General features: G+C 42.7%; 1 protein-coding gene across 3 annotated transcripts in view; it reads right to left on the bottom strand.

Annotated features, from left to right (window-relative positions):
* The window catches only part of med13a (mediator complex subunit 13a), a 94,643-nt gene that overhangs the window by 9,947 nt on the left and 56,992 nt on the right, over positions 1–27,704 (bottom strand). For 2 of the 3 annotated variants that reach the window (XM_054754087.1, XM_054754085.1), the window contains 16 exons: positions 26,283–26,393; positions 24,622–25,365; positions 22,345–22,561; positions 16,909–16,939; positions 16,479–16,600; positions 16,247–16,337; positions 14,042–14,253; positions 12,850–13,097; positions 6,109–7,028; positions 5,811–5,978; positions 5,300–5,523; positions 3,834–4,023; positions 3,182–3,584; positions 2,828–3,059; positions 1,547–1,738; positions 95–318 (listed from right to left, as the gene is read on the bottom strand). In XM_054754087.1, coding sequence (XP_054610062.1) covers positions 95–318; positions 1,547–1,738; positions 2,828–3,059; positions 3,182–3,584; positions 3,834–4,023; positions 5,300–5,523; positions 5,811–5,978; positions 6,109–7,028; positions 12,850–13,097; positions 14,042–14,253; positions 16,247–16,337; positions 16,479–16,600; positions 16,909–16,939; positions 22,345–22,561; positions 24,622–25,365; positions 26,283–26,393 — 4,329 coding nt within the window. The remainder of the gene's footprint in view (positions 1–94; positions 319–1,546; positions 1,739–2,827; positions 3,060–3,181; positions 3,585–3,833; positions 4,024–5,299; positions 5,524–5,810; positions 5,979–6,108; positions 7,029–12,849; positions 13,098–14,041; positions 14,254–16,246; positions 16,338–16,478; positions 16,601–16,908; positions 16,940–22,344; positions 22,562–24,621; positions 25,366–26,282; positions 26,394–27,704) is intronic. The other variant, XM_054754088.1, reaches the window with a different exon arrangement.

Here is a 27,704-nt window from a genome sequence, read left to right as displayed (position 1 = left end):
CGATCCAGGAGGCTGCAGCCGCATCCCTCGCATCTGTTCATCGTCCACAACCCTACTAAATAATACATATAATAATAATTTCAAGTGGTTCTACCTGTTGGGTACGTCGATGCTAATGATGCAGGTCTCCAAGAGCTCCCCGTGCTGGTCAGTGCACGTAGCAAGGAGCCAGCGTTGGTCGTGGGATAGACAGTACCCCACAAACAGCACGTTGTACTTCTGTGCCGCCTCCCCGAACGTCTCCCCGAGCTCCGTCTGCTTGTCCTTAACGGGGGCAAGTATGAACGGAGGTGTGTACAGACGCAGACACTCGGGTCTCTGTACAAAGGGAGGGAGAGAAGAGGAAATAAATAAATAAAAAAAACAGAAGAGAAAAAAAGAACTTGAAGACATTGTACATTTGTGTTCATACTATAAACCACAAGCATCAACCAGAATCTTCACAATGTCGCATTTGTGTTACACTTATTGAAGCAAGGCAGATTGACGAGTGCCTTAAAGTGGAAATGTAGCCTTGTGTATGAGGAAGCAACCCGAATTAGGGGCCTGAATTAAAGTGCTCCTTTGTTTAAACCTTATTTATTTAAGAGCTCTCATGAAGCCAGCCAAGCAAATAATGGAATAAATCTGTGGTGTAGCGAAAAGGTTACAAGTTCCTTCTGTCTTGCTTCAGCAAACACAAAGATGTTGAGCTCCAAACATTGTTTCGTTTCAGGGGCAGACTCAACACAGCTAGGGTGAAAGGATCGTTTCAGGTCGGGTCGTGTCCCCAGAGATGAAAACAACTAACAGCTCAGAGGCTGCAAACGTGTCAGCAATGTTAGTCTCAGCTTATTTGCCAGTACACGTGGTCCTCGATTTACAGCGCTCCGTGCTCTCATACATGAATTAAAAACACAATTTAGGGCCGTAAACACGGGCTCGAGAACTCGTTACAGCGTGTGTTTTCTTCGCCTGCGCAAGATTAACAGCGCTCATTAGGTAACTTTCCGGACTTCATTATGTCTCCCAAGCGGCAGTGTGCCAAAGAAAAGGAAAGCCATCGCCATGGAAGTGAAAATGAACATACAAAGCTCAGGAGAGGAGAAACACCCGTCAATGTTGGACCTCATTTGGCGTCAACCGCCATCATTAAGAATAAAGATTGCCGAATGCTACAGGGGTCATGGATTCTGTGCGCTGCTACAAGGAAATCTGGGAGGCGAAGAGGGATAAAAGTAAGGAGTTGTTCTCTTTTTTATTTATTTAGTTCCGTTTAATTATTGTACCACATTTTTTTATTACTGTATTTTAGATGTCCTTCATGTGTTTCGTGTACAGTGAAAGTGACTTATGAATGAATTGCCAACTAAAACCTGGCTTGCATCACAGTCTAGTAACCTAAAGGTCAACTGCATACAGTATTTCTTGAAAATACTGTATTTAACACAATCCATAAGTAGCAAGAGGCAGTGGTACTGTTCATCTTACTTGTGCTTGCAGATGCTTGCTTTCAGAAAACCAAAAACAAATATATCCCCTCCCAAAAAAACAACCAAAAACCTACCTCAGAGCTTTTAAGTGCTGTGTCGATAGCTAGTCCCGGGCCAAAGCCCGTCAACGACTTGACATTGGTGGAAGTAGGCAGCGGGCGTCTGCACTGAGCAAAGACTGAGAAGGCTAAAGACTTAAGGTGCTGGACGTAGATATGTCGATCTTCACCTCGTACGGGCTGAAGCAGGTACTGGCAGGGGACAATCTGTGTGTGTAAAAAAAAATAAATATACTGTCAGCGAGTGCATTTTCAAAACAATATTTGGGGACAAAAATGGCATTGAGCCTTTATACATAAAGACAGGAAAGGTTGTGTTGGCGCTTGTAGTCTGGGAACCTGCAATGAACCAAAAACGAAATAAATTCCATAATAAGTTCCATATGCTCATACGCTTGTTTCTATGGTGGAATTTTTACCAGATGAGATGTGACAAAGAGGATATAAATGATATAAAGACGTCAAAAGCTTCCCGGAGGTCCTTTGTTTTACACAAAGATAGAGATGTGCAGCAAGGTGTGGACTTTCAAACTCAAATGATCAACACGAACACGACCCCTTTTGCTGAAGAGAGAAAGGTGTGTTTCATTATTGTATTTATGCTTCTTTTTTTGGGGGGGTGATTTTCACTCTGATTTCTGTTGGGTTTCACTAACCATCACCTGCTTACGGTGCCATTCTGTAACATCAATTCCAGCGTATCTGCACATTTTTCCAGTACAAATTTAAAGACTTGTAAGACCTTTTCAAGACCGACTAAACAGAAAAGACCATCTAAACAGAAAAATAAAGACTATACCAGGATCTCTACCACCGCACCCCACTGTGATATTTTTATACACTTCATATGTAAAATTGCAGCTCTTTTTTATTCTCCAACTAGTTCAACGTTCTTCTCGTAATGATGACTTTATTCCCATAATATTGCGACTTTATTCTATACTTTATTCACTTTTTCCGCAACCTAATTTTCCATCCATCCATTTGCTGTGCCGCCTATCCTCACTATGGTCGCGGGTATGCTGGAGCCTATCCCAGCTGATGTGATGTGATTTTCAATCAGTGTAAAAATAAGGCTAAAGAAGAGCAAGTCTTTTTTCTTTGCTCTCTAAGTGACCTTTAAGCTGTATTGTATTTCTCCATGCGGTTAAGGCAAAGAAAGTATTACTTTACTGATCATGAACAATATACGACTACTACTACTGCAAATGATAAGAACAGCTACTGTATCTCTGAAGCGCTGGTCTTGAGTATGCAATCTGTTTATCACGCAGGACAATCAGGAAGCTTGCTCACCTGTAAAAAAATTGAATTGCGGATATGTGCAGGAAGCAGCTGAAGCATCTCAAGGTAGCAACGTAACAAACCAAGCGTCCACACGCTTGAGTGGGCTGGCGCTGGTCCTGGGCCGCCTTCAGACTCCTCGTAGCTAAAGGGATCCACAATGTAAACAACAATGGCAGGTGGATACGTGATGGCGTGAGACTCGCCATCTGTGGGCACGCCGACCTTGTCCCGTTCCAAAGTGCTGTGGGCATCACAGAAATCACTCTGACTACACAATTGTATTGTTTCGGTTATGACAAGAGAAAATGCTTGAATACGATTTGGTTTTTTGGGGCTGACGCATGTTAGTGTGGCCGGTTGTACCTTTCTGGGGGCTCTGTGGGAGCCTGGCTCTGGCTGTTTGAGTTGTCCCCTGAGGTGCTAGTATTCTGGGTGCCTGCCTGCTGTCCCAGCTGTCCACTTTGAGTGCCACCTCCCTGGTTTTGGCTGCCCATGCTTGCAAAAGGGGCAAAAGAGCTGGCCTTGGCAGACTGCATCCCGCTGCCAGACTGCCCAGATGATGTCACCAGGCTGTTGGATGACACAGAGCCATTTCCGGACCCGCTGTTGCTGTTGGACACCAAGGAGCCGTGCATTGCACCCTGCTGGCCAACGGAGCTGGAGGCAGATCCCGTCAGTGGCGCGGATGATGACTGGTTGGATAACGACGAGGGAGTGGGCTGCGTTAGGAGGGAACCATCCAATGGTTGTGATGCGAGGTATGGAGCTAAAAAAAAAATAAATGAAAAAAGAAAGACAGAAACATTGCTGGATTAATAATATTACACTAGCTTTGATAGGATAAAAGCTTCTCCACTGAACACTCTCACATTCGTTCAGCACTTTTTCAACTTGTCAAGGCTCTCACGCTAACCTTCTGGAAATGGCTTCACGGTGGGGTCAAGAGCGAGCCAGCAAAGCCAAGAACTGAGCAACAGACGCGGAACAAAAAAGGCAGCAGATTGGTGATACTCACCGAGGTTGTGGCGGCACACTTGTGCATAGAGTTTGAGCTTAGTGAAGGCGTCATCATTGCCGCTGGCAGCCTTGAGGAACCAATCGCTGACTGGCTGGTCCACGAGGCTTTTGGCTCCACTGCCACCGACAAGGACTATGCCATCAGGGTAGCCTTTGGAAATGGGCCGATGCTGGCCCAGTCGACACGACTGTAGGAAAGTATAGATAAAGGCAACACATAAGATCATCCACAGAGGGGAAAATTCATGTCACAGCAGCAGAAGATGATGCATGCAGTGGCTCTTCACCAGTTCTCCATGATCTTAGGAGACAGGAGTAGCCAAACTTTTCCCTCCAAGGGTCAAATAGAGAAAAATGAAAGAATGTGGGGCCCCTTTGCTTATTAAACACGCTAAACGCAACCTATGTAGGTCAAAATATGCAAAGAAGTTACATATATTTACAAGGAAAAAAAGCCTACATCTGATCTTGTTGTAGTTGGAAAAGCAAATAGTAATTAATCATGTAATCTATTGCAATATTCAAACTTCCACTTTGTATTGCAACATTACACATTTTAAATATTACTTAAAACACGGTGGCCTAGTGTTAGCACTATTCACTTTTTTCATAGTTTGGTTGGTCCTGCGACTTATATAAGAAATTAGATGCATAATCCAACATCTGCTGCCTTTAAGTTAAAGTGCTACTAAAGAGCTACTTTTACAAAATGAAAATGGCCAAGAGCTACAGTACACATGTTTGGAACTTTCATTTTCAACCCAAAGTAAAAATGCTTGTTTTAACACAACATTAACAAAATGCTGTCATCCACAACTCACATTTTGTATTTCAGAATGCATTTCTTTCTGGCGTTCTCACATTATTAACTGAAAACCTGAATGAAAAGCAGGCTTGCAGGCGCCTCACGTAGTCGTGGGGGGCTCCCTGGTGCCCGCAAACCAGGCAAGAGTTGCATTTTTAAACCCAGGACGTGGTAAACCATCAACTTCAACACAAGATCTTAATGAGGCCCTATCCTGCAATTCCAACTTTTCAGACTTCTGTTTATATTTAAGATGTTGTACTCTCAGGGGAGCAGGCTGCGGAATCTGCGTGTCTCGGTCAAGAGGAGAAGAATGCAGATTTGCCTTGTACACAACTTGATATTTATGGAGTATACAGTATTATTAAAAGAAACTTACTATAATGCCTCACTTGGATCTGGGAAAGCGGGAAACGAGCAGGATCGGGCCCCTTCAGCCCCACTCACTTTATACAGCGGTATAATCATCACTACAAGATCTCAGTAAAAAATAAAACAATGCCAGTGTGAATGAGTGAGGCACACCGCCACATTAAGTTAAAAGGGAGATGACTTTCGGAGGGGGCAGAGTGCATTTTACTGCCATAGTAGTGGTAAATCTGTGCACATGAACCATTATTTGGCCAGTGCAAACACTGGCACAGGTCAACCTGCCCTACCTCATAGACAGCTGTGAGGTCTCTGAAGAGGCTCTTGGCACCACTGAGGAGAGCTTCGTTGTCAGGACACACCACCAAATACCCGACGTCCCGCTGGGAACCGAAGGGATCCAGCAACAGTTTCTCCCAGTAGGGTAGACCGAAGGGAGACAGCACAACAAAGTCATACTCATAACCCACCAGGAAGGTGGGGATGGGCAGAGGCTCAGGGGACTCATCGGTGCCTGTGAGCGGGAAGCAGAGCGCACAGAGAAAAAACGAGTGAGCAAGTGTAACAATTGAGTAGCGTCCGCTCTTTTTTTAATCCCTGTAGTGCATCCGATTGGAAGGTCACAATGCAATTTGGCACATCTTCCGTGCACATGCATTCCAAATGTCACCACAGCAAAACGCAAAGTACCCATCACTGTGCATTCACACTGAAGCATTTCTCAAAGACCAAATGATATCAGATGTACACAGAATATTTCTTGGTGCTAAACTTCCCAGAAAGAAACAGCTCCAGATTTACCATATGAGCCCCGTCCTGCCATCTTGTGAAACTGCTGCCAGGTGAGTGGGCCCTGAACGCCCCACGACCGCACCGTCCTTTTTTTCTGGATAGCATCTTGGAGTACAGGCTGGAGAGACATCAACACTCGGAGAACGTCCTGAGAACACAGCGCACTCACGTCCACTGCTGCAAAACAAAAGAATATAACGAAATGGTGAAAAAGTCAGTAGAACGCTTCATTTAAGAATGAGATGCTGCTTCATGCAACATGCTGAATGTAAAAACAAGATGACAATGACCTGCAATTATTTCTTACCATTTTGTTTAGACCAGTGGTGCAGACAAGTGCTTTTGACCAGTGCTTCATCCACCTTGCCACCTGACATGTTGTCCATGAACTGCCTGCCGTGCTCCAAGGCCATGTAGCAGTCACTGTGAAAGTCCTTCTCCTCCACCCGAACACAGGGTGGCACAGGGCAACCCTTCAGTCCGTGTGTGTCTATGTCATCCAGGCCTGAAATAGGTGAAAACGAGTTGGTGCACTGGTCCTGCAGGAGAAGAATGAGCTCATCCGGGACGTGGTCTCCCCTCCAGGTGCTGGTTTTGTCCAGGGAGGAGAGCCGTAGCTCCTCAAAGCGCCTTTCTGCCTCGCGGCTGGTGTCCGTCCCACGGCCGATGATATCCAGCTCGTCCTCCACAAAAAGTCCCGAACCGTTGCCGTACCGACGGTTGACCACGGCACTGAAACCGCAGCTGCAGGGTTCCTGGGCCTCGCCGATGGGGTCGCTGAGGTACACTCCCACATCCGCTCCTTTGATGTTCATGTTACACACGCAGATGCAGCAGCTGTCAAAGTTGCAGTCCTTGAAGAGGTTCATCACAGACTCGGACAGAATGAGAGTGACATAGAGGCTGTGAGCCTCGGGGATGGAAGGAACGGTGGCCGGCTCCACCGAATTGAGTGGCCTGCAGGTGGACGGGGTGGAGGCTGGTGAGTACAGGTCCGAATTCTCGTACTTGAGTGAGCCCTGGACGCTGGAGGGGCCTCGGGGTGTGCGTGGAGTGCGTGGCGTACGGGGTGTGGGGGCTGAAAAACGTGGTGTGGCAGGTGAGGGCAGGATGCCAGTTCCACTGTTACTTGGCGGAGCGCTGTTGGACAAGAAGGGTGTGTGAGTTTGAGGGGTGTAGGCCTGGCTGTAGTCCTGGTCCAGAGTGCTGCCCACACTTGGGATGTTACTGGTTGAAGAAAGACAAAGTTTTTATTTATTTGACAAACTTTACAATGAAATAATGTATTCTAGAATCGATCCATAGAGATTCTAGAAAGATTCTAGAATCTTTCCATAGAGGAAAAAAAAATAAATCAACCAAGATTTGAGTAAAGAAACATAACAGTCTTTCCCACACATTCATTTATTTGTGGTGGCCCGACACAAATAAATTTGGGCCGCCACAGATTGCTACTGTTTTTTTTTTTTTAAAAGCCCTACTTTAAAAAAAAAAAAAAAAAAAAGAGAGAGAGATTTGGGGCTACCTGTTCGCCCTCGCTCACAAACATTACAATGGGACTGTCTGTGCAGCTTGTCGTTACTTCACACCTCACATGCACATACCACAACCGCCTTGGTCGTGCATTATAACAAAAGACTATTTTCTTGGTCAACTAATCTGAACCTTGTTGTTTCGATGAATCGAGTAATCAGTTTGGCCCTAAACAGACAAAAAACATAAATGAACCAAACACAAACAGTTCAACATCAGCAAAGAGGCAAAAATGTCCATCAGTCTTTCCCAACGTCAAAGCTGATGTGTGTGAATGTCTGCTGCACGAATGTTCACTGCATGAGTTCTCTGCGTGCGAATAAAGCGACTGAAGTGCATCGTGAGTCTCTCCTATGCGGTGGTAGGGTAGTACTCTACACTGGTCTCTAGGTGTCAACAACGTTACATTGATGAGACAATGGCCAACACAGGAGCTGTCAGTGCTGCGTGAGTCTCTTACAGTACAGTATTTATGTCTAAGATGGCTCATATTGTGTTATGTCTCCTATATTGGGTAATACAAGACTATAGGGGTGTTATTTCTTGTCTACAGGGATCTAATTATGGTAAAAGCTGTACTTAGGTCATAAAAAGGTTTTATACGCTGTCAGAAAATATTGCATTTATGAATATTGAATCCTGCTTGGTAGAAATTCACAAATCGCAGGGACAACTATGTTTAAAATCAGCACACACTCACACGGATTCCAGGGCACAAAAATGAATGGGTTTGTTTTTGGTGGCCAGTTATTAAATTAGACTATGACATCATCTAGACCCCCACCCCATCCCATCCCCACGCAACCAACGCCACAGACACATTGCCGTCCTGTGGGAAACACTGCACAACATCAAAAACAATAAGTATATTGTTGTTGAGCTGCACCCATGCAGATCTCTGCTGCGGCACAAAAGTAGCAGTATTATTCTCGTATTATTCTGGACGCGGGAGTTCAGAACATTACAGAACTTCATTCAGTTCATTTTCATCATCCTTCATAGGCAAAATGCAGTCAAATGCCCATCCCGAGTGAGAACGTAGATTTGGCAAATTTAAGATACTTTTTTGTTGTTGTTGTTGCTCACATTTTGTTTGACTTTATTTATCTTCAAATGAGATTTTTGTAGAGATGGATGAACATATAAAGACTTTTTAAAGACAAGCCGCAATAGGAAGGCTCAGAACGCTGCAGCACGAGGCAGTACGTCCAAAATCCGAACAGACTTTGAGACTATGAGGTATGGTTTATTTTTAGGCTGGCTAGCTACTGTGAGGAAGCAGTCGGAGAATAAGGGAGCTCATGATGTCCCACGCCCCACCCCCCATCTGTATGTGAGCAACAACACCTGGCACTGGCCCAACCCAAGGAAGTCCCTGCATTACTTTACAGCCCCTGCAGCCAGGGCACGTTCATGACGGCACAAGGTCTCCAAGGCAGCACAGACACGTTGTTAGAAGATTGTTAGTCAGGATTGTTTGGACATTGGCCAAGTTGTTCCAAGTGCACACATCTGTCCCTCTCTCTCTCTCCCTGTATCGCTCAACATAACACACCAACACACTCCAATTAAACAGCCTCATGCATAATACAGCATTGATAAACAAGTGGAACAGGGGTGTCCAAACTTTTTCCAGCAAGGGCCCCATGCTGCAAAATGAAAGGATTTTGTGTAAAGATATGCTAAGTAGTGATATACAGTATGTATTTTTTAAAAACTGCATCTCAGCTTTGTGATGTAGGTGGAAACGCATATTATTAATATTAACTACCGTTTCTTTGCTTTTTGTTTTTGTTTTATTTTCCAAACATTTCAACTTTCTTCTTCAAAATCCTAGTAAATGTTTCTTGTAATATGATGACTTTATTGTCATGTTTTGACTTTATTCCCATAATATTATAACTTTCTCTAAAACCTAATTTTCCAAGTTGTTTGTTTCTCATATTACGACTTTAAAAAAATAATGTATTTTTTCTTTAATATTTCAACTCCATACTATGACAATGAATGATTATTTTCCCTCATAATATTAAGATTTTATTCATGTAACATGATGACTTTTTCTGGTTAAATTACAACTCTTTTTTTCTGAACGTTTCCACTTCATTCTTGTAAAAGCACTGTCGATAGTCCCATTTGTGTTGTTTTTTTCTTGAAGTTTTCTTGTTAAAATTATTTTTTTAGAAAGTGCCGCGCACCGCAAATGGCCCCCAGGCCGCACTTTGGACATCCCTGAAGTGGCAGTAGTATGGTGCCCCTCCTTAATGCCCCTCAAACCTTGTTTTGAAAAGCCAACAACAATATTACACTCACAAGCAAACAATGCGGTCATCCTATCGCAATAGCTTAATACTGTTTGTGAAAAACTGAATGGTCTAAATCAATCACATACTGTACACACAATACCGTTGAATCAGTAAACCTTGTGTTGCCTATATGAAAAATACACACTAATACAAACACCAAGCTGCCACAAGTGGTCAGGCCTATTGAACCTTCCCAGTGATAAACTGTTTAAAAACAACACATCCTTTTGACTCTAATTTCCTTGCAGTGGCTCAGGCAATACGCTTTGGAAAATAACAAGAACAGGGAGGGGGGAATGCCAATTTAAGGGCAAACAAATGCAGATTACAAAACCACACTTGCATACTGCGCGGTAGAAATAAGCAATTAACATGCAGTCACGCTCCGTGGCATTTATATAAATACAAATATCTCTATTTCGGATGAGTGTGTGAAGAGGAAAAAGATCCAAGTGATTTCGAAATTAGGATGACAGTGTGTGTGTGTGTGTGTGTGTGTTGGGGGAGGGGCACAGTTGGCAGTGGGTTTCTGTCAAAGATGCTCGAATGGCTGAGTGAGTCAATCTGAGTGACGTCTCTGCTTTGGTCCGTAGGCACCTAGTACGGCACGATCCGGCGTTTCCTGTACATCCAAGAATTTGACAGAACCTACCAGTGTATAAAAATCACGACGCAATGAGCATTACAGCAGAACCTCCTTTTACGTCATTAATCCGTTCCAAAAGGTTCGACAAAAATCGAATCAATTTTTCCCATAAGAAATAATGTAAATCTAATGACAGCAATGCATTATCATGGTGAATGGGTTCCATACCCAATCTTGACAAGTGCATTACTGTAGAAGGACAGAATATTGTCCTAGCTAAAGCATAAAAAAAACTGTTTAGGAACTTCTAAATACTGTTTTTAACATTCGAGCCCTCTAGACATGAACTAACACCCCTATAATCATCTTTACACTCGTATTTCCCAATAAAGCAGACATAATAGGAAATAAAACATAATGGATATAAATAAGACATAACATACTCTTAGTGACACCTAGTGACCAGACACCAGATACTACATACATCTTTTAATGATATATTTGTATTTTCATTTGTTTAGATATTTTTATGCTAGGAAATGCTCAATTTAGGCCAAGAAGGTGTCAAATCTGCATATCTTCTGACTAATAATAGGCCACAGTCAACCACAAAACAGCAATCACTTATGCTAATTTATTTTTGAAAAACCATGACGGAATGAAGCCGCAAAAATGCGAACCGCAAAGTGGTGAGAGATGACGGCAAATGATGAGTGAAATGTATAAATGAAAGACTAGCAAACAGAGATGAGTGGAGGGGATGGAAGTGCCACGCCGACGTTGTTTCATTCTAGTCCGTTACAAACGTCACTTGAAAGAGTGTACGGTTAGCGCTGCACACTTGCTCACGTGAACTTCATCGTAATCTTCAGAAGCCGGTAGGTACAATCATCATTACACACACTGGCCCGGCTCACTATCTGTTATGTGTCTCAGTTAAACCAGTCCCCCTGCAACCTGTGTTAACAAAGGAACCTTTACATGACAATCCTATTGTAAGAGACGCTACCCTTGTACTTTGTTTTTTGCAGCTGTATTTCAACTAAAAAAACAGATTCATCGAACACTCAGAAATACACAGTGCAACTGAATGCCTCATCAGCGCACAAAGCACTGTGCTTATTAGACGACGGAAGGAGACAGATACGGAGTTGTTCATCATTCTGTGTGCCTTCTATGAACTAATTAACCACATACACACGCAATAAAGACTCTAAAGCAGGGGTCTGAAACTAGATTCTGGGGCCCGCTACTTGACATCAAAGATTACAGTAAATGCGACCTGCTAGGTCAAAGTTCAGCCAATGACACTCATAGGGTGCAAGCATAAGCCACCACTGAACTAAGAGTGAGTATGTCACGTGGGGAAATTAACAGGGGGAGGGGGTCACTAGACAGAACACTACCTACAATTGTGGTGCTCACACACACACACACACACACACACACACACACACACACACACACACACAAAAAGACAGCACAGGTAAGTAAGTCACTACAGTAAATATATACACTGGGCAACTATTACTATGGGGGAAAAATAACATGTAACTTCAGCAACTTTTTACAAAGCAAATGCCACAATGCATGCTGGGAGCTAACATCACTCCCAAATATGTCTCCTTCTGGTGAACACATCACTACCACACCAAATATTTACTTTTCTTATGCTTCTACTTTAGAGCGTTGATCTACTTGAGATACATGAGATGTTGTGTTTTCCAAATGAGTATAAAAGAGTGCCACTGTTTGTCAGACACCTAAACCAAAATCCTGTTTACACTTATGTTGCACGAAAACAGTCTCACTTGTTTTGCAGCACCGCTGCTTGCATTCTGGTTAAAATACGCTGCAAAAATTCCACCATTTTCTGTACCGCTTATGCTCATTGGGTCACGGGTAAGCTGGAGCCTACCCCAGCTGAATGCAGCAAAATATACACTATGAAATGATTTATCCGTTTCACCCTATGGAGATATTATCATGATCGTGAGCCATGCATCGCCTATCGTATCATACTGTGAGGTACCCTGAGATTCCGAGCCCTACTCCTAATACTAGATGCGGCCCAGCCTCACCCAGACTGAGTCACCACCGTGTGGCTGCTTTGTTTGGGCACTCGACTAGTTTGTTAGGCGCGCGGTAACCGACAAAGTGTGCAAAAACCGAATCATCTGAAATGCGTGACATGCTGTACTATTTTCCCCCCTAACGTGCATTGATTCGCACTGCCCTCTTCAGCAGAGATGAGCAAACAGGAGCTATGAATAGCAGCACAAAAACTGTAGCATACAAGGGAGCTTTTGTACATCAACAGTGCTTACATTGTGGGTTTGTAAAAGACATTTTGAAAACCAGCTGCAAAGATATGGGAAATATAGTTTGATGAATTCAAAGTAAGGCTAAAGACCTTAAATAATGAATTCACCTGAATCTTATTAGTTTATCTATCAAAAAAAAAAAAATGACTGTGGCTCTACACTTCCAAAGTCTATAAAGAGACGATTAGATGAGAGTGTTGTGGAAGAACTATGGGGTCATCTAAACAAAAAAGGCCCGCGTGACCTCAACAAATGCTCTCCTTTCTCTAAAAGGTGAACATAAAAATAAGCACCATTACCTGTCCTTGTTGAGGATGGTCATGACAGGCATGGGGTTGAGCATCTCTCGGCCCATGGTCCAGCTTGGTCGGTAGATGCAGTCCTCTGGTAGCTTAATAGGTGGGAGACATTGGCTGGGCAAGGACTTCAGTGGTGCAAACATGGAGCAGCCCACAAACGGCTGGCAAAGCTCGGGCTTGTACACAAATGAATAGTCCTGCAAAATGCACAGAGTCATATTGTGTGCTGAGTGATCTTTGCAGAAAGTCTGCAGAAGAGAAGAAGAAAAACAGAAAACATGGCAGCACACAATTTAACCCTGATTCAGTTCCCAAAAACCTTTAAACCACACAAGTCCCAAAATTACAGCTGAGCCCAAAACATTCACAGTCGGGTAACATTTTTGTGAATGTTTCTGGTGAACGGGTAGCATTTAGCTGGGAATTATACAATAAAATGGCAAAAGACAATTTTAATCCAAGACAATTTTGTTCCGTACTGCATATTTCAAGAACAAGGAAGTGGGGTTGGTTGTTGCTCTTTGGTTTGGTTTGGTTTGGTTCAGACATGCATAGTACGTTACATGAAGGAACATCACATGGTTACATTTGCACATTTCAACACATGGTCCAGTATCAGCAAAAAACCCAAGTATCGGATCATATCGGCCTGCATCTAAAATCTCCGACATAAACACTCCAACACAAGCAGTCCATCGCAGACTCCACGCCAGCACTTGTATCCAGCAGCACCTGGATAGAGCCCTTGTGATCACAACAACAGCAGGTGCTAGCGTGTGTAGCAAGGAGTAGGAGTGATGTCGGCCGTGTGGCAGAATGTTTCATTCAAAAGTTCAAAAAAGAAGTTTGCAGAGTCCAAAACTTGTCATGCGAAAAGTGTCCCGTGGTGGCACAGAAGCGAGGAAGTTTAAGTGTCATCGTTTTTGAAAATAGAAGCAATAATAATAATAATAATAAGCAAAGGAAAGATTAAAAGCATAAAAGTAATAATATAAAAAATATAAAAAAAATATAAGTAATAAAATAAGGTTTGTGTTGCTTTTTCTTTTTTTGGAATACAAATTGGAAATGTATATTCTTTTTCTTGGTTGTCTAATTTAGGTTCATCATCTGATAAAATAAAGCGGGTGCAACCCTGACAAAAGCAAAACAGACTTGTGGTATTAGTTGTAATTTGCTAAAACAGACTTACCTTGACCTCAGATGGCTTTGGGCTGCAGAAGCTCTCCTCCACCTCGATCTTGAAGTGACCTACTAGGGACTGGGTTCCATCTAGCGTGGTCATACCAGGGGTTGGCTCCATGCTGCCATACTCTTTGCTGCACATGTTCATGGGTGAGTAGCCCATGATGTGCTGCTCAAGGGAGGGAGGAGTGGGAAACATCTGGTGTAGGTCTGCCGAGCCTGGAGGGTGGATGGCCACAGCACAGTTAGCATACAGTATCAAAGATCTACTTGACTTCAGCTACGCTTTCATTAGATCTGGCAAAGCAGCTAGTAAATATAAAGCACTGTACCAGCTATCCAGGGTGCCACTAAGGTCTGGACACAAAAATGCGTATTTTCAAGAAATGAAATTGTATTCAATGAGAATATTAACAAATAACATCTTCAATAGGATTGGTAACTTTTGCTTAAACATAAAAATCTCTCCACATTTCCTTTGTGGTCAGACTATAAGGACACCCCGTATACCCAAAAATGACCATATTTTTCCAATTAAACAATACGTTTGAAATATATTACAGACTTACATGTTGCAGTTGTCGCACGTCATGTAATTCTAAGACCGATTATGTTCTAACGGCAGACAGCCTTTTAATTAAACTAAAGAAAAACAATTTTGCAGGAAATACGCTCTTGATCAAAATTGTAAAATTGCCGGAATTCAAGAAATTCAACAAAAGATTCACACGGTCATGATCTCTTGATGGCAAAGGCAAAAAGCTTTCTCTCTTTGAAAGCAGTAGGATTGTTGAGCTGCATAAGCAAGGCCCACGCAGCGCGCCATTGCTGCTGAGGTTGGACGCAGTAAGACAGTCATTTCAAACTTCTTCAAACATCCTGAGGGTTACGAAACAAAAAAGTCAAGTGGAAGACCCCACAAAAAAATGTCGCCAGCTCTGGCTGGCCGTCAAGACACGAGACGAACCTCGGCACAAATGAAAGTTGCTACTGGCACCGAGTGCAGTCCAATAACCATCAGACGCTACATACGCAAGAATGGTTTTAAAACGACTTCAAAAGGCCTCGTCTCCTTCAATGCCACAAAACTGCCCGTTTGGGTTTTGCATGAAAGCACCAAACATGGAACAACGGAAGAAAGTTTTATTCTCTGACGATCCTGATGGCTCCCAACGTTACTGGCATGACAAGGAGATCCACCTGAGATGTTTTCCACACGCCATCATGATCTGGGCTGCATTTTCTTTCAATGGAACAATGGAGCCTCAGGTTGTACGGGGGCGTCAAACGGCTGATGGCTATGTGGAGATGTTGCAGGGAGCATCCCTCATGGCTGAAGGCCCTCGTCTGTGTGGTAATGACTGGATTTGTCAACAGGACCATGTTGCACTTCACAAAGCCCGCCTGACAAAGGACTTCCAGAAGAATAAAGTCACTCTTTTGGACCATGCCGCGTGTTCCCATGATCTACTGTAAATCCAATTGACAACATTTGGGGAGGGATGGCAAGGGAAGTTTACAAAAACAAACATCAGTTCCAGACAGTGGATGCCCTCCGTGAAGCCATCTTCACCACCTGGAGCAACATTCCCGCTAGCCTCCTGGAAACACTGGCATCAAGCATGCCCACACCAATTTTTGAAGTGATTAACAAGAATGGCGCAGCTGCTCATGTTGAGTCCTTTTCTGAAGATTTTATTTCTATTTTATTATTTATTTTCTATTTTGAGCTACGTTCTTAAACTTTTGATCAGCTGATGAACAGCCCATTTCACTTGAATGCTTGTTTGCAATAAATTGATGACTCAAAATGATTTTTGTCCCACTCCCATTTCTTCTTTTTGCATGTAAATGCTTTCAGTTTTTCACCTAGTCTTAACATTTTGATCAGGAGTGTATAAGGCTGAAGAAAGGCTCAACTAAAAAGCTTGTTGGTCACAGTGGGACAGCAGCTGCAGAAATATTTTTCACCACTAGGTGGCCAGGTCCGAGATGAGCATTAACCATGTTTAGAGCAGTCAGTGTCTTAAAGATGGCGTCCCTCTTCGACCGAAGGTTATGATACGCCATACATTCAATGATAGCTAATTTAGTAGCAAAACTTTGCCAAATCGCTATTGCTAGCTGACAACAAACATGGCTAATGTGAGCACAAGGCTCCAGCATGATTATACTCACAAATAACATGAAGAGAAACAGTAAAAATACATACTAATACAAGATACAGGGTCTAAAGTGGATGGCTTAGGTTCCTTGCTGCCAAATTTCTCTTCTGTTCCATTTACCGGTCGTCTGGAACCAGTCTGTAGAGGGGGGGAAAAAAGTACTTCAGCACCTCAGTGGTCAGACAAATCTCTTTTTTAAAACTCTCACAGCTGTGGGTCGATAACGCACATGAAAGGGAAAGTAGCAATTTTGGCCAATGGAGACAACAGCTTACTAACCGCCAGTTCGTCTTCATCGGAATTGAAGAGGTTGTCAAGGTCGTTGATGGACACCACCAGGTCCGTCTCATGGATCAGGCTTGTAGAGGCCATGCGGTTGTGAGCAGCTGCCCGCTGAGGATCTGCGCGCAAGAATGTTAGACTTTAGACTAATCAATTCCAAGAGCTGATTTGCAATTTAATGACAGGAATTCCTGTGGCCTCACAAATGTATTGTGTGAGATTTACATCAAAAAGCTTCTTATTTTGAATTCGTGTTGACACACTGACTGAAACGTCACAGCCAAGTTATATTCCTCAGATGTGAATAGTGTCCAGGATGCTTGGTCATTTACGGATTCTGAGGTCACCCTGCTTGCTTACGCGTCTAACAGCGGCCAAGTCATGCAAATAAACACGAAGGTTACTCGGAAAAGAAAAATCTTCTTACCATCCGATGGACCCGATCCTCCATCTTCACCCTGTTAGAAAAGTCAAAAGAGAAAAGGTTAATGGGAGGAAATCAAACACACACATGCAATACACAAGCTGCAGTTACCTTTGCTTATTATATGATACCAATCTCATACCTCCAGCTTGTTAGAAACACGGATATGAAATGATATTTGATGGGGAACCAGCTGCCACGATCCAAAATACACAAAACATAATCAAACAACCGGCAAAACGTTGACACATTTGATTTGCCAAGCAGTTCTCTTCTGAAATCAGTGAATAATAGTGCTTTCAAATGATTCACATTTTGAATCAGATTAATCATGGGTTTCCTAATCGTGATTAATCAACATTTGAAATGATGTCTGAAATAAGCCCATTTGTATTGTATTTTATTGAAAGAAAGATAAATGGATTATATATACTGTATTTGCATGTATTAACAGCTCCAAATGAACTGAACATTTCAATCAAGCTAAAAGATGCCACACTTAAAAAAACTATTTACCTAACACTAGTTTCTTTATTAGTAGCAGAACATTTGAATCACACTTTCACCGTGTTATTATGAACAATGAGGGGTTGTGTTCAAGCACACCACGCCATTTAAGTTGAATTCACATTTTGAGTGTATTTTCTGGGATTTCCGAGCATAGCTAAATGCAGCAAATTGTACTTCCGCATTTAGAGTCATAAATTGAGTGATAAGAATATCCACGTATTGTTGTTCTTTGTCTTTGTGTTTATCTAGATGCATTGTGAGTTGGAAATACATATACTGTATGTTGTTGAAATTGCACCGCTGTTGATGTGTTCAGGTTACATTAAAGTTAGAAATGAGCGTCAGACTCTGTGGGCAACTACACTGTCGTCATAACAGAGAGAAGTTAACGCGCTATTTTTGACAGCATAATGAATGCTACAATTTGTATAATATTGCAGTATAACTATTAAGGGGGGTGTGACAAATGAGATTTCCGGTGTGGATCAGAAGGAAATCAAGATCTCAGAATGGCCTCTTGGGCTCCCACCCAGACATCGATATCTGTGAGGGCTTGCCTTTATAGCATGTGCATGCATTAGTGTGTGTGTATGTGGATGTGGAACCGGAATGTTATGCGCAAGGTATTGATTTGATTGTGCTCCGAGGCTTTTTTCTCAGAGTAACACAGGCTTTAATCTGTCTCCCTTTAAGGCCCCGTCCACGATGGTGCACAACCAGGGTCACAAGCTATACGTGCAAACGCTGCTTTGACTCCTCACTTTTTGCACGTTCAGTAATAAAAAGGTGCGAGCTTCAGTGAACCCCGACAGCTTCTGCTTCACTTCCGACACAGATGTACTGCAGTGGATGCTGCGAGAAGCCGGAAGTCGACTGAAGGGGTCGGCAACCTTTACCATCGAGAGCAACTTTGCCTCCTCGTCCAGTAAAAAAATATAAATAGAAAAATAAAAATAACTTGTAAAAATGTTGATATTTTTAAAAATGTTATCAGTTATAACCACAAAATTCAACAAACAACAGTGCGCCTACAGGTGTAGGCCTACTCTGAAATGATTTCAACACGTAACTCTGGAAGTCTTGGAGTGCTTCCCATATTTGTGTGAAATGAAAAGAAAATGTAGCCAACTTTAACATTAAAAAGTCCACATATCAGTGTTGTTTGCTCAATACCATTTACGCCTGCGCTGAATTGTCATCAATAACCGTTCTACTGCTCCTGTCATTGACTCTTTTATTTAATAATTTTAATATTAATAATTTAATAATTTCCTGTTTATTTTTGAGCTCGGAGAATCGATGCTGTGATATTTTCATGAAGGAATTCTTTCACGTATTGTCCATCTGTGAATGGTTTCCCCCTCCTTGTTGCCAACTTGGCCATTTTCGCGCTCAATCTGTCGACTTTCCAAACCCTCTTGGTGACTTATTTTCTCAAAAGCGACTAGCGACAAATGTAGGGACTTTTCCTGACGTTGCTGGGAGATTGTTCTGCTATTTGGAGACGGAAAAGTGAAAGAGCATGAGCGTTCAGAGCATTCTGAGCTCCCACAGCACACTATCTGCCTCTCCTGGAGCCACCGCCTCGCTGATTAGCGTCTCACGTTCTCTGAGCACATAACCACAGTGCATTTTTATGCTTGGAAATACTTAATTGCGGACAGAAACTCGTAAAATTTGCTGAAATAGTCATTTTTTTCCATTGATAATAAGCCATAGTCAACCACGAAACTGCCATCATTAATAAATTTTTGAAATTTTCAAATTTCACAGGTTTTTGGCCTAAAGTAAGCGTTTTAAGTATAAAAATGTCCCATGAGCTAAACTAAAATAAGGCATTGAGACATGTTGATATTATTTTTAGTTGTCAGTAACGTTACATTGGCCACCACAAGAAGTCAAGGAACTCTCCCGATGGTAACATGTGTGAGTCTATATTATGTCTTATTTTCTCTGATCTACTGTATTGGGTAATAGGAGTGTAAAGGTGACTATAGGGGTGTTATTTCATGTCAAGAGGGCTGTAAAAATGTTAAAAAACGTATATTTGTTCTCCTTCACTTTAGTTATGTTTTCGCTCTCTTTTTGCGATGGAAGGCAGATATAATCCCGTCATGACATCAGGGTCAAGATGAGAGCACGTGACACAAACAGAACGTGTGAGGAAGGCCAGACCGCCTAAGTTCACAAGGCTGGTCGCGGCTGGAGGAGGAGGAAACCTCCGAACGTCTGGCCTTCGTTGAACGGGTAGGCTACTTAGGCCTTGTTGGCTGCAGACCCTTAAATTGGACACAGCCTCCGTGTCATATTCAGACTCCTGCCTTTAAAGCCCTGAGTTGAAGATACAAACATACATACAAGACCTCCTCTTCCATAACAGGTGGCCCTAGTCCGTCAGAGGCTGACCTGAGGATTACTGAGAGTTTAAAAAGGGAATGAGGCAGAGGCCGGTATGAAAAACATTAACTTGAGCCAGGGAAAGTGGACATGTGAACTCTTTGTGTTTCTCCAAGCTCCGCTAACAATGGAGAATTCTGGACGACTCCCTGCTATAACAGACACTGGCAGTGAAAGCGGAAGTGGAAACCAGTTGCTGTTATTTTTAGCGCGGTATTGCTGGAGACGATGATGGTATATTTTCTACTTCTCCTGCTCCCTGCCCTCTAACTCACATTTTGTCTCGGCAGAGGAGAGCCCGGATGAAGGGTTTCCTCTTCTAACATTTCACGCAGAAAGGCTTGACAATGTAACTATGTAAGTGAGTTGTGGCAAGTCGTTCATTGCAATGAGGGTGCAAAGTGAATGCAATCCGAAATTGTCAAATGCCTTTATAAGGCTTACTTTTGATAGCTGTGAGAGCCTTGACTGTTATACAACTTCAGGAAGAGCAGTACAGAAAGAAAAATCGTACACACATAGTACAGTACATAGCAAAGTACACAGTAGGGGTGTCCAAACCTTTTCGTGCGAGGGCCACATCGGGAAAAAAGGAAAGGATGCAACTTTGCCACTGATATTTTGTAAAGCAGCACAAGCAGATATGCTAATAAGTTATTTATTTCTGAGGAAAATGCATCTGAGCTTTGTGATGGAGGTGGAAATGCCTATTATTAGTATACATTTCAGTCTTTGCTTTTTTTTCTCCCACAATTTTGCTGTTTTTTTAAATTTTCCAAATACTGAGAGTCTCTCTCATAACATTTTTCCTTTATTTTTAGTAATTTTCCAAATATTAAAACTTTATTTCGTTTGGTTTGTTTCTCATACCATTACGGCTTTTAAAAAACAGCCTATTTTTTTCTTTAATATTTCAACTCTTTGCTACTAAAATGAAATTTTTCCTCATAAAATTGCAACTTTTTTTCCTCATTAGAATACACCTTGTTTCTCTTAATATTTTGACTTAATTTCATAAAATTACAGCTGTTTTTCCCCCATTTCTGTTTTCTGTTTTTAATTTTTCCATTTATTTTAATTGTATTTTAATACATTTTCTTCTCATAATTATAACTTTATTCCTATATTATTAACTTGTTCTTGAATTATTGTAACATAACTTTTTACGCAGCCTAATTTTCCAGAAATGACAACTTTATTCTTTGTTTTGTTTCTCATAATATTAGGACAAAAAAAATTAAAATTAAAAAAATACAACTTTAAAAACAAAACAAAAAACTCTACAATGTTCCAATTTTATGCTACTAATACTAACTGACATTTTTCTTGGAAAACTATGACTTTTTCTTGATAGGTTACAACTTTTTGTCTCTTAATATTTTGAGTTCGTTTTGTAAAATTACTTCAATTACTTTCAATTTCAGCTGTTTTTTTTTTCTCGTTAAAAGCCACAGGCCGTGAATGGCCACCAGGTTGCTCTTTGGACACCTCTGGTATACAGTACGTCGCGAAAGTGAGTATAGCCCTCACAATTCTGCAAAGATTTTATTGTATCTTTTCATGCGACAACACTAAAGGTTACTTTGATATAATGTAATGTTGTCCATGTACAGCTTTACTGTTCCCTCAAAACAAAACACAGCCATGAATTCACTGCTGGCAACAAAAGTGAGTACATGGCTGAAAATGCAAAAAAATGGGCCCAACTAACCACTTTCCCTCTCATGCCGTGCAACTGTGATGCGTTACTAGGTCTCAGGTGTGAATAAGGAGCAGGTGTGGGTTAGCGCTCTCACACTAGACGTTCAACATAGCACCTCATGGCAAAGAAATGAGGATCTGGGGGGAAAATGATTGCTGTACATAAAAATGGCCCTCTAAATGAGGTGCAGCAAGGTGGCCAAGACCATACAACACTTTTTAACAGAACAGGTTCCGCTCAGGACAGTTTCACTTCAGGATGTACTCACTTTTGTTGCCAGAGGTTTAGATATTAATGGCTGTGTGTTGAGTTATTATGAGAAGATTTACACCGTTATCCAAGCTGTACACTGGCTACTTTACATCGTGTCAAAGTGTCATTTCTTCGGAGAGACGGTATAATAAAAGATATGCAGAAAATACGGCACCTTTTGTGCGGTACTGCAGATAAATCAAATACAGAGCAAAGAAAATAACCTAAGCAGGGTGCACAGAGGAAGCAGAACTAAATTGAAGGTGTGTAGCTCACTGAAAAATGGGGGGGGAAACATACACAGCAGGGCATAAAGGCAACTGGAATATGAATTGCTGGAAAAGACGCGGTGTTCACATTGCACAGGAAGTCATTTATAATATCCAAGTCACAAATTCCACAAATTAATTTACAGTATCTGATTGTTGACATCCCTCTGTAGGTGCTGCTGTTTTGGTTAGCAAGAGATTGAACGTCCGTGTTTGGGATGCTTGTTCCATGAACAACAGTGCACCACAGATCTGAAAAGGTTCCAGGCATCTTAAAGAAAAAAATACATCCATCCGTTCATTCCTTACCTTATGTTTCTTGCCTGGCTCACGCTCCCCGCCTGCCTTATCCTTTTTGTTGGAAAATGTGAATTTCACATCTCCTTCCTCAAAGGCATAGGGGTCCACCTCAGGCTCGTGGTCGCCATCAGTAATGGCAGCAGCCAGGTACTGGTTCCTCCTGGCCTGATACATCAGAACGCGCTCATCAGACACCTTCAGCGGGAATTTAGATGTGGACATCACCCTGGGAGGAAGGAAATAAGATGATCAGGGAAAATACCAAACACCAGACAACGAATGTTCATTCTAAATGTGATGTTTCAAGAGCTGGATTTGCATCTGTGCGCCATCAACAAAGTCAATTTGAACAGTGAGTCAATAAAACGTGTGAATCTTCTCTCAACAAGTGCTACGGGCCTGCCTCATAGTGCTTGTCAGCACTGCTCTGTGTTTATCAGCTCTAAATGCAATGGCAGCAATCGCAAACAACTCTGACAGCTGTCTTGGAGCAGAACTGTCTGCATCGTGTTTGTTGTCAGACAACTACATTTCAAGCAGATTAACCAGAACATGGTGACTCAAGCACAAACTGTTCATACACTTAAGACACATTTATCACTTGTCACCGTGAGATGACTTATCAAAAGCTCCTCTGCGCCTGCGACTTGCGGCCTAATTGTTCTTCTCAGAGGAGAATGCAAAGAACGCAAACGGGAAAAGCCCATACGAGCACTTTGCCCGCAGGGATTGTACAGCTCCATTGATTATTCTCACTATGGCGCCCCCCCCTTCCACCTTCCTTCCCTCACTTGACACCGCTTCTTCAAGGTGCAAGTGTCTCATTCCGTGGCAAGCCGTATGATAGGCCATAGCTTGGACTCCATTAGAACAGCAGTTCATCTTCATCAAACCCACTATTACTCCTGCTCTCTCCTAGCTTGGGTGCCTGACTGTGTGTAGGAATCGGTGAGCAGTGCTGGCCATGCACATTGGCGATGTATGATGTCAAAAGGGCACATAGCAAGAGATTAACATGCTGTGCGCAGCTAAGCGCTACACTAAACATTCCGAAGCAGAGGTATGAGGGAGGGCAGCATCTCGGAGAGACAGCCAGCAAATGGTTGAAGCCTCCGGCTGCATTGTGTGTGGGTGTCAGGGATGGGCATAACAATCAATTCATTGAGCGTTAACATTTATGCTGATTGTGTGGAATTGATTGTTGACTAATCGTGTATTGAAACAATTAAGGCAAAACGGGGTGTACTGCTTGGTGCAACCAGCGCAAGCGCTACTGAATTGGTCTCAACTAGGTTTTGGTCTAAAAGCAGGGGTGTCCAAGATTTTTCCACAGGAGGGTCACATTTTGACAAATGGAAGGATGCAAGGGCTACGTTCATGTTTTGTAAACCAACACATATGCAGTATATGCTAAGACATTATGTGTATAGTTCAAGAAAATACTGCATCTCAGCCTTGTGATATACTGGAGGTGAAATAGCCCATTAGGACGAACTCCGGTCTTTGCCAATTTTTGCTGTTATTTTTATGACCCTTTCTCCCATCACATTTTGCCTTTATTCCCATAATATTGCATCTATTTCCCCAACCAAAAAATTACAACTTTATTTTGGTTCTCATAATATCACCACTTTTAAAAAGTAGTGTCTTTTTTCTTTAATATTTCACATCCATGCTACTAGAATGACATTGCTTTTCCTCATAATATGAGTTTATTCTCGGAAAATTTCAACTTTTTTTCTCATGAGAATACAACTTTTTTCTCATAATGTTTTGACTTTTATTTCACATTTCTTTTTCCGCAACCTAATTGTCCAAAAATTACAACGTTATTCTTTGTTTCTCATAATATTACAACTTCAAAAATACAGTCTTTAAAATGTCCACTATGCTACTAAAATGTTATTTTTCCACATAATATGATCACATTATTCCCTAAATTATGACTTCTTTCTCCTTGGATTGCAACTTTTTTCTCTTAATATTTAGACTTCATTCTTGTCAAATGAATGCTGATTTTTACATTTCTGCTGTTAGGATGGGTTTTTTTTCAGGTTTTCTTGTTAAATGATATTTTTAGAATGTGCCATGGGACAATAAAATAACAGCCGTAGGCCGCAAATGGCCCCCAAGCCGCCCTTTGGACACCCCTGGTCTAACAAACAACACAACATCAGCGATGAGCAGTTCATCTCTGCTGTTATTCCGCTCAACAGAATGGTGTGGAACCTTCATTCAAATAAAAATAAACAGAATAATTGTTCTTAACTCGCAGGTGATACTCACTCAGTTACAGACACCAGGTTGTCCTGGGAGGCTAACCCATCGTCCCGAAACTTGTCCCCTGGCAGTATCGGCGTGGGCATCTCTGCTTCCCTCCTGCGGGGTAAGTTGAATAACCTCCACGGCGAGTGAGTGCTGTCATCTTCTGGGTGGATCCCTGCGCCCACGTACACAGTGGGCTCATTGGGCTCCGAGTAAGCAGAAGGGTGAGGGTGGTGTGAGGAGAAGTGCTGGGTCAGACCCTCTGGCCCCGCCGGCTCCTCGCCACCACCCTTCACTCCGCCCAGACATGGGTCCAAGGGAGGCTGGTAAAAGTGTTGGTTGTTGGGGGTGGAGGGGTTCTTCATACTCTCCCCGGACTCCTCAATACGCTCGCATGGGTGGGGGCTAAGAGGTGGGGGTTGGGGGGAGTTGGCCGGGTCTGATGGCCCTGTGCTAACCACCCCGCTGCTGATTTGAGGGGTCTTTTGGATGGTAGTCACATCTGCTGAACGAATACTAGAGAACCTTCCTCCATCCTGAGTCCTTATTGCGAGACTTTGGCCGGCTGTTGCTTCACTTTCAACTGAGGCGTCTTCACTGGTCAGGCTTCGATGATGGAAAGGTGTCTGGGGCCTTTTCTGCTGCTTGTCACTCTTGTCTGGCTTCTCTCCTCCAGCTTTGTGCTTGGTAGGAGTCTGTGAGGCCTGGCCTGCTGACTGAGCTTGGCCCACATTCCCGCCTATTCGCTGCTTCACTGATTTGTGTCTGGAGGAGAGAAGATCAAAATATGTTGAGACGTCACAGCACTGGTGAGAAGCACAAGTACGGTTCTTATGGATACGTACGTGGATATACGTGGATAATAAGCTGCTACTTTTTTCACACGCCTTGAACCCTGCGGCTTAATTAATGATGCAACCAATTTATGGCTAAAAGAACTACAGTTCTCATGATGCTTAGAAGTGCCGAAAAAAGAAAGTCGTGCATTTCCGCAATAGAAGCCAACATCCCACGTTTTGAAGTCTTATGCTGCAATAGTGTTTTCAGCTGACAAATCTTAAGTACGTTTGATCTAGTGAACAATTACTACCATTTCTGCTTGGACTGCTTAAACTATAATGGAAAAAAAGTGTCTCACGACCCAACGAATGATGGGAACACAGAGTGTAGGTAGGATTGCAAGATTTACAGTGTGTCTTTCTGTGTAAAGATCCAATGTTACAACGTGGACTCCTGTGGCTTATAAACAAGTCCAGCCTATATGTGCACATCATTTTTTGTCTCTTTACGTGTGGCTTATATTCGGTCCGGTATAAATGTCCGGTAAATGTCAGAAACAGCTCAGGGCTATCACAATTAGAAATAAACAGGACTACAGCTTCCTATTCGTTGTTTGCTGGATGGCTTCCACCACATTAACACGCCCAAGCTCTCACAATGTGGGCAAGAGGATTTTCCACACGGTGGGCCCATGCATAAAAATACCTGCTTCAAATGAGCCTCACAATCAGCAGAATTTTGGTTTCATCTATTAGAGTGGGTCCATTAATCAGTCATTCAGGTAGCCTGCTCACTCATTGGGATTTCCCAGAACCAGCTTGTTGGAAGACTGTATTAATGGTGTTTTTTGAGAAACAGAATCGGGTTGACAGGACGTATGAGGGAGACGGAGAGCCACTCACCTAGAACAACTGCAGTACGACCTTTCAGAAGGCTCTACAAAATCCCACGCTCCTGTTCGCTCAGTCCGCTCATCCTCACAGGTGCCATTGGTCACAGCTGAGTACTTTCGCCTGGGAAAGAAGCAAACAATAATAAGAAAAAGAAATAATAAAATTCAATTAGCTTGAGTATTGATACAAATCAGTGTATACAGCATTGCATTTTAGCATTGTATCGTAGTAAAAGTACTTTGCTGCTGAGTCTGACTTCATTACCCCGCTTGGAGCAATAATATTTTGGGTGACAAGCTAACAGCTAACTACTGCTGACATTCTGTGCTTGCACAGGGGGCAACACAACCCTAGATGCTCCCAATGTGTCAGATTCACTGATAGTGAATGATACACAAGACCACGGATAACACTGCTAAGACTCCCTCATTTATTAATTACTAATTACTTCCACCGTGGTTTATATGGCCATGGAACATGTCAGGACCATAACAAACATGAAGAGTTTAATGTGAGTAAAGAAAAGCAGCTGGCATTACGAGTGCAGGTGGAAAGGTTATGCTAATTGTGAGAAAACCCACAAACACACTGCAGCATAAAAAATATGTATGCTTGTCCATGTATGCAGACTCTTGCTTTACCTTCTGATTTAAAGCAATTTAAGGGTAGATTATTGAATTGAATTGAATTGAATTGAGATCAAAGATGGCGCCCTCCGTGGCAGACGTCTCTGTGACACTCTCCCGTGTTTTTCTATTTTTTGCTATTTTATTGTTCATTTTGGACATTCAACACACTCACGCAGTACATTACAACAGAGAGACACTTTTGAACATCGGCAGGGTTCACCATGAACCTTCATTTAGCCTCTCAGACTTTGCCTTTCTTCTGCGCCGGGAGAACGCAGCAGCCTGCGGACCTGGTGAGCTGAATACCCGGCGAGCAAAGCATCCCAGGCGTAAACGAGGCAAGCGAGCCGGCCTGCATGCTAGGCTAAAAGCTAGAGCGACGAGGCCACCGCTACCAAGCCTGCTGCTAGCCAACGTCCGCTCTCTTGAAAACAAGATGGACGAACTACGAGCAAGGATTACAGCTCAACGTGAGATCAGGGAATGCTGTGTCCTCACCTTCACAGAAACCTGGCTGACGGAGGATATACCGGACTCGGCGATCCAGTTGGAATCATTTGCTGCTTACCGGGGAGATCGGACTTTAGCGTCTGGTAAACACAGAGGTGGCGGCGTCTGTGTTTACGTAAACAAACGGTGGTGCACAGACGTACAGACGATGGAAAAGCACTGCTCGCAGGACATTGAGCTGCTGATGGTGAAATGCAGACCTTTTTATTTGCCTCGTGAGTTTAGCGCTGTGTATTTAACTGCTGTTTACATCCCACCACGAGCTAACACTGCTAATGCACTAGGCCTCCTG

The sequence above is a fragment of the Dunckerocampus dactyliophorus genome, chromosome 16, assembly GCF_027744805.1.
Source record: "Dunckerocampus dactyliophorus isolate RoL2022-P2 chromosome 16, RoL_Ddac_1.1, whole genome shotgun sequence".
Lineage (NCBI taxonomy): Eukaryota > Metazoa > Chordata > Actinopteri > Syngnathiformes > Syngnathidae > Dunckerocampus > Dunckerocampus dactyliophorus.
The sequence above is the reverse complement of the archived record's forward strand: the minus strand, read 5'-3'. Positions and strand labels throughout refer to the sequence as shown.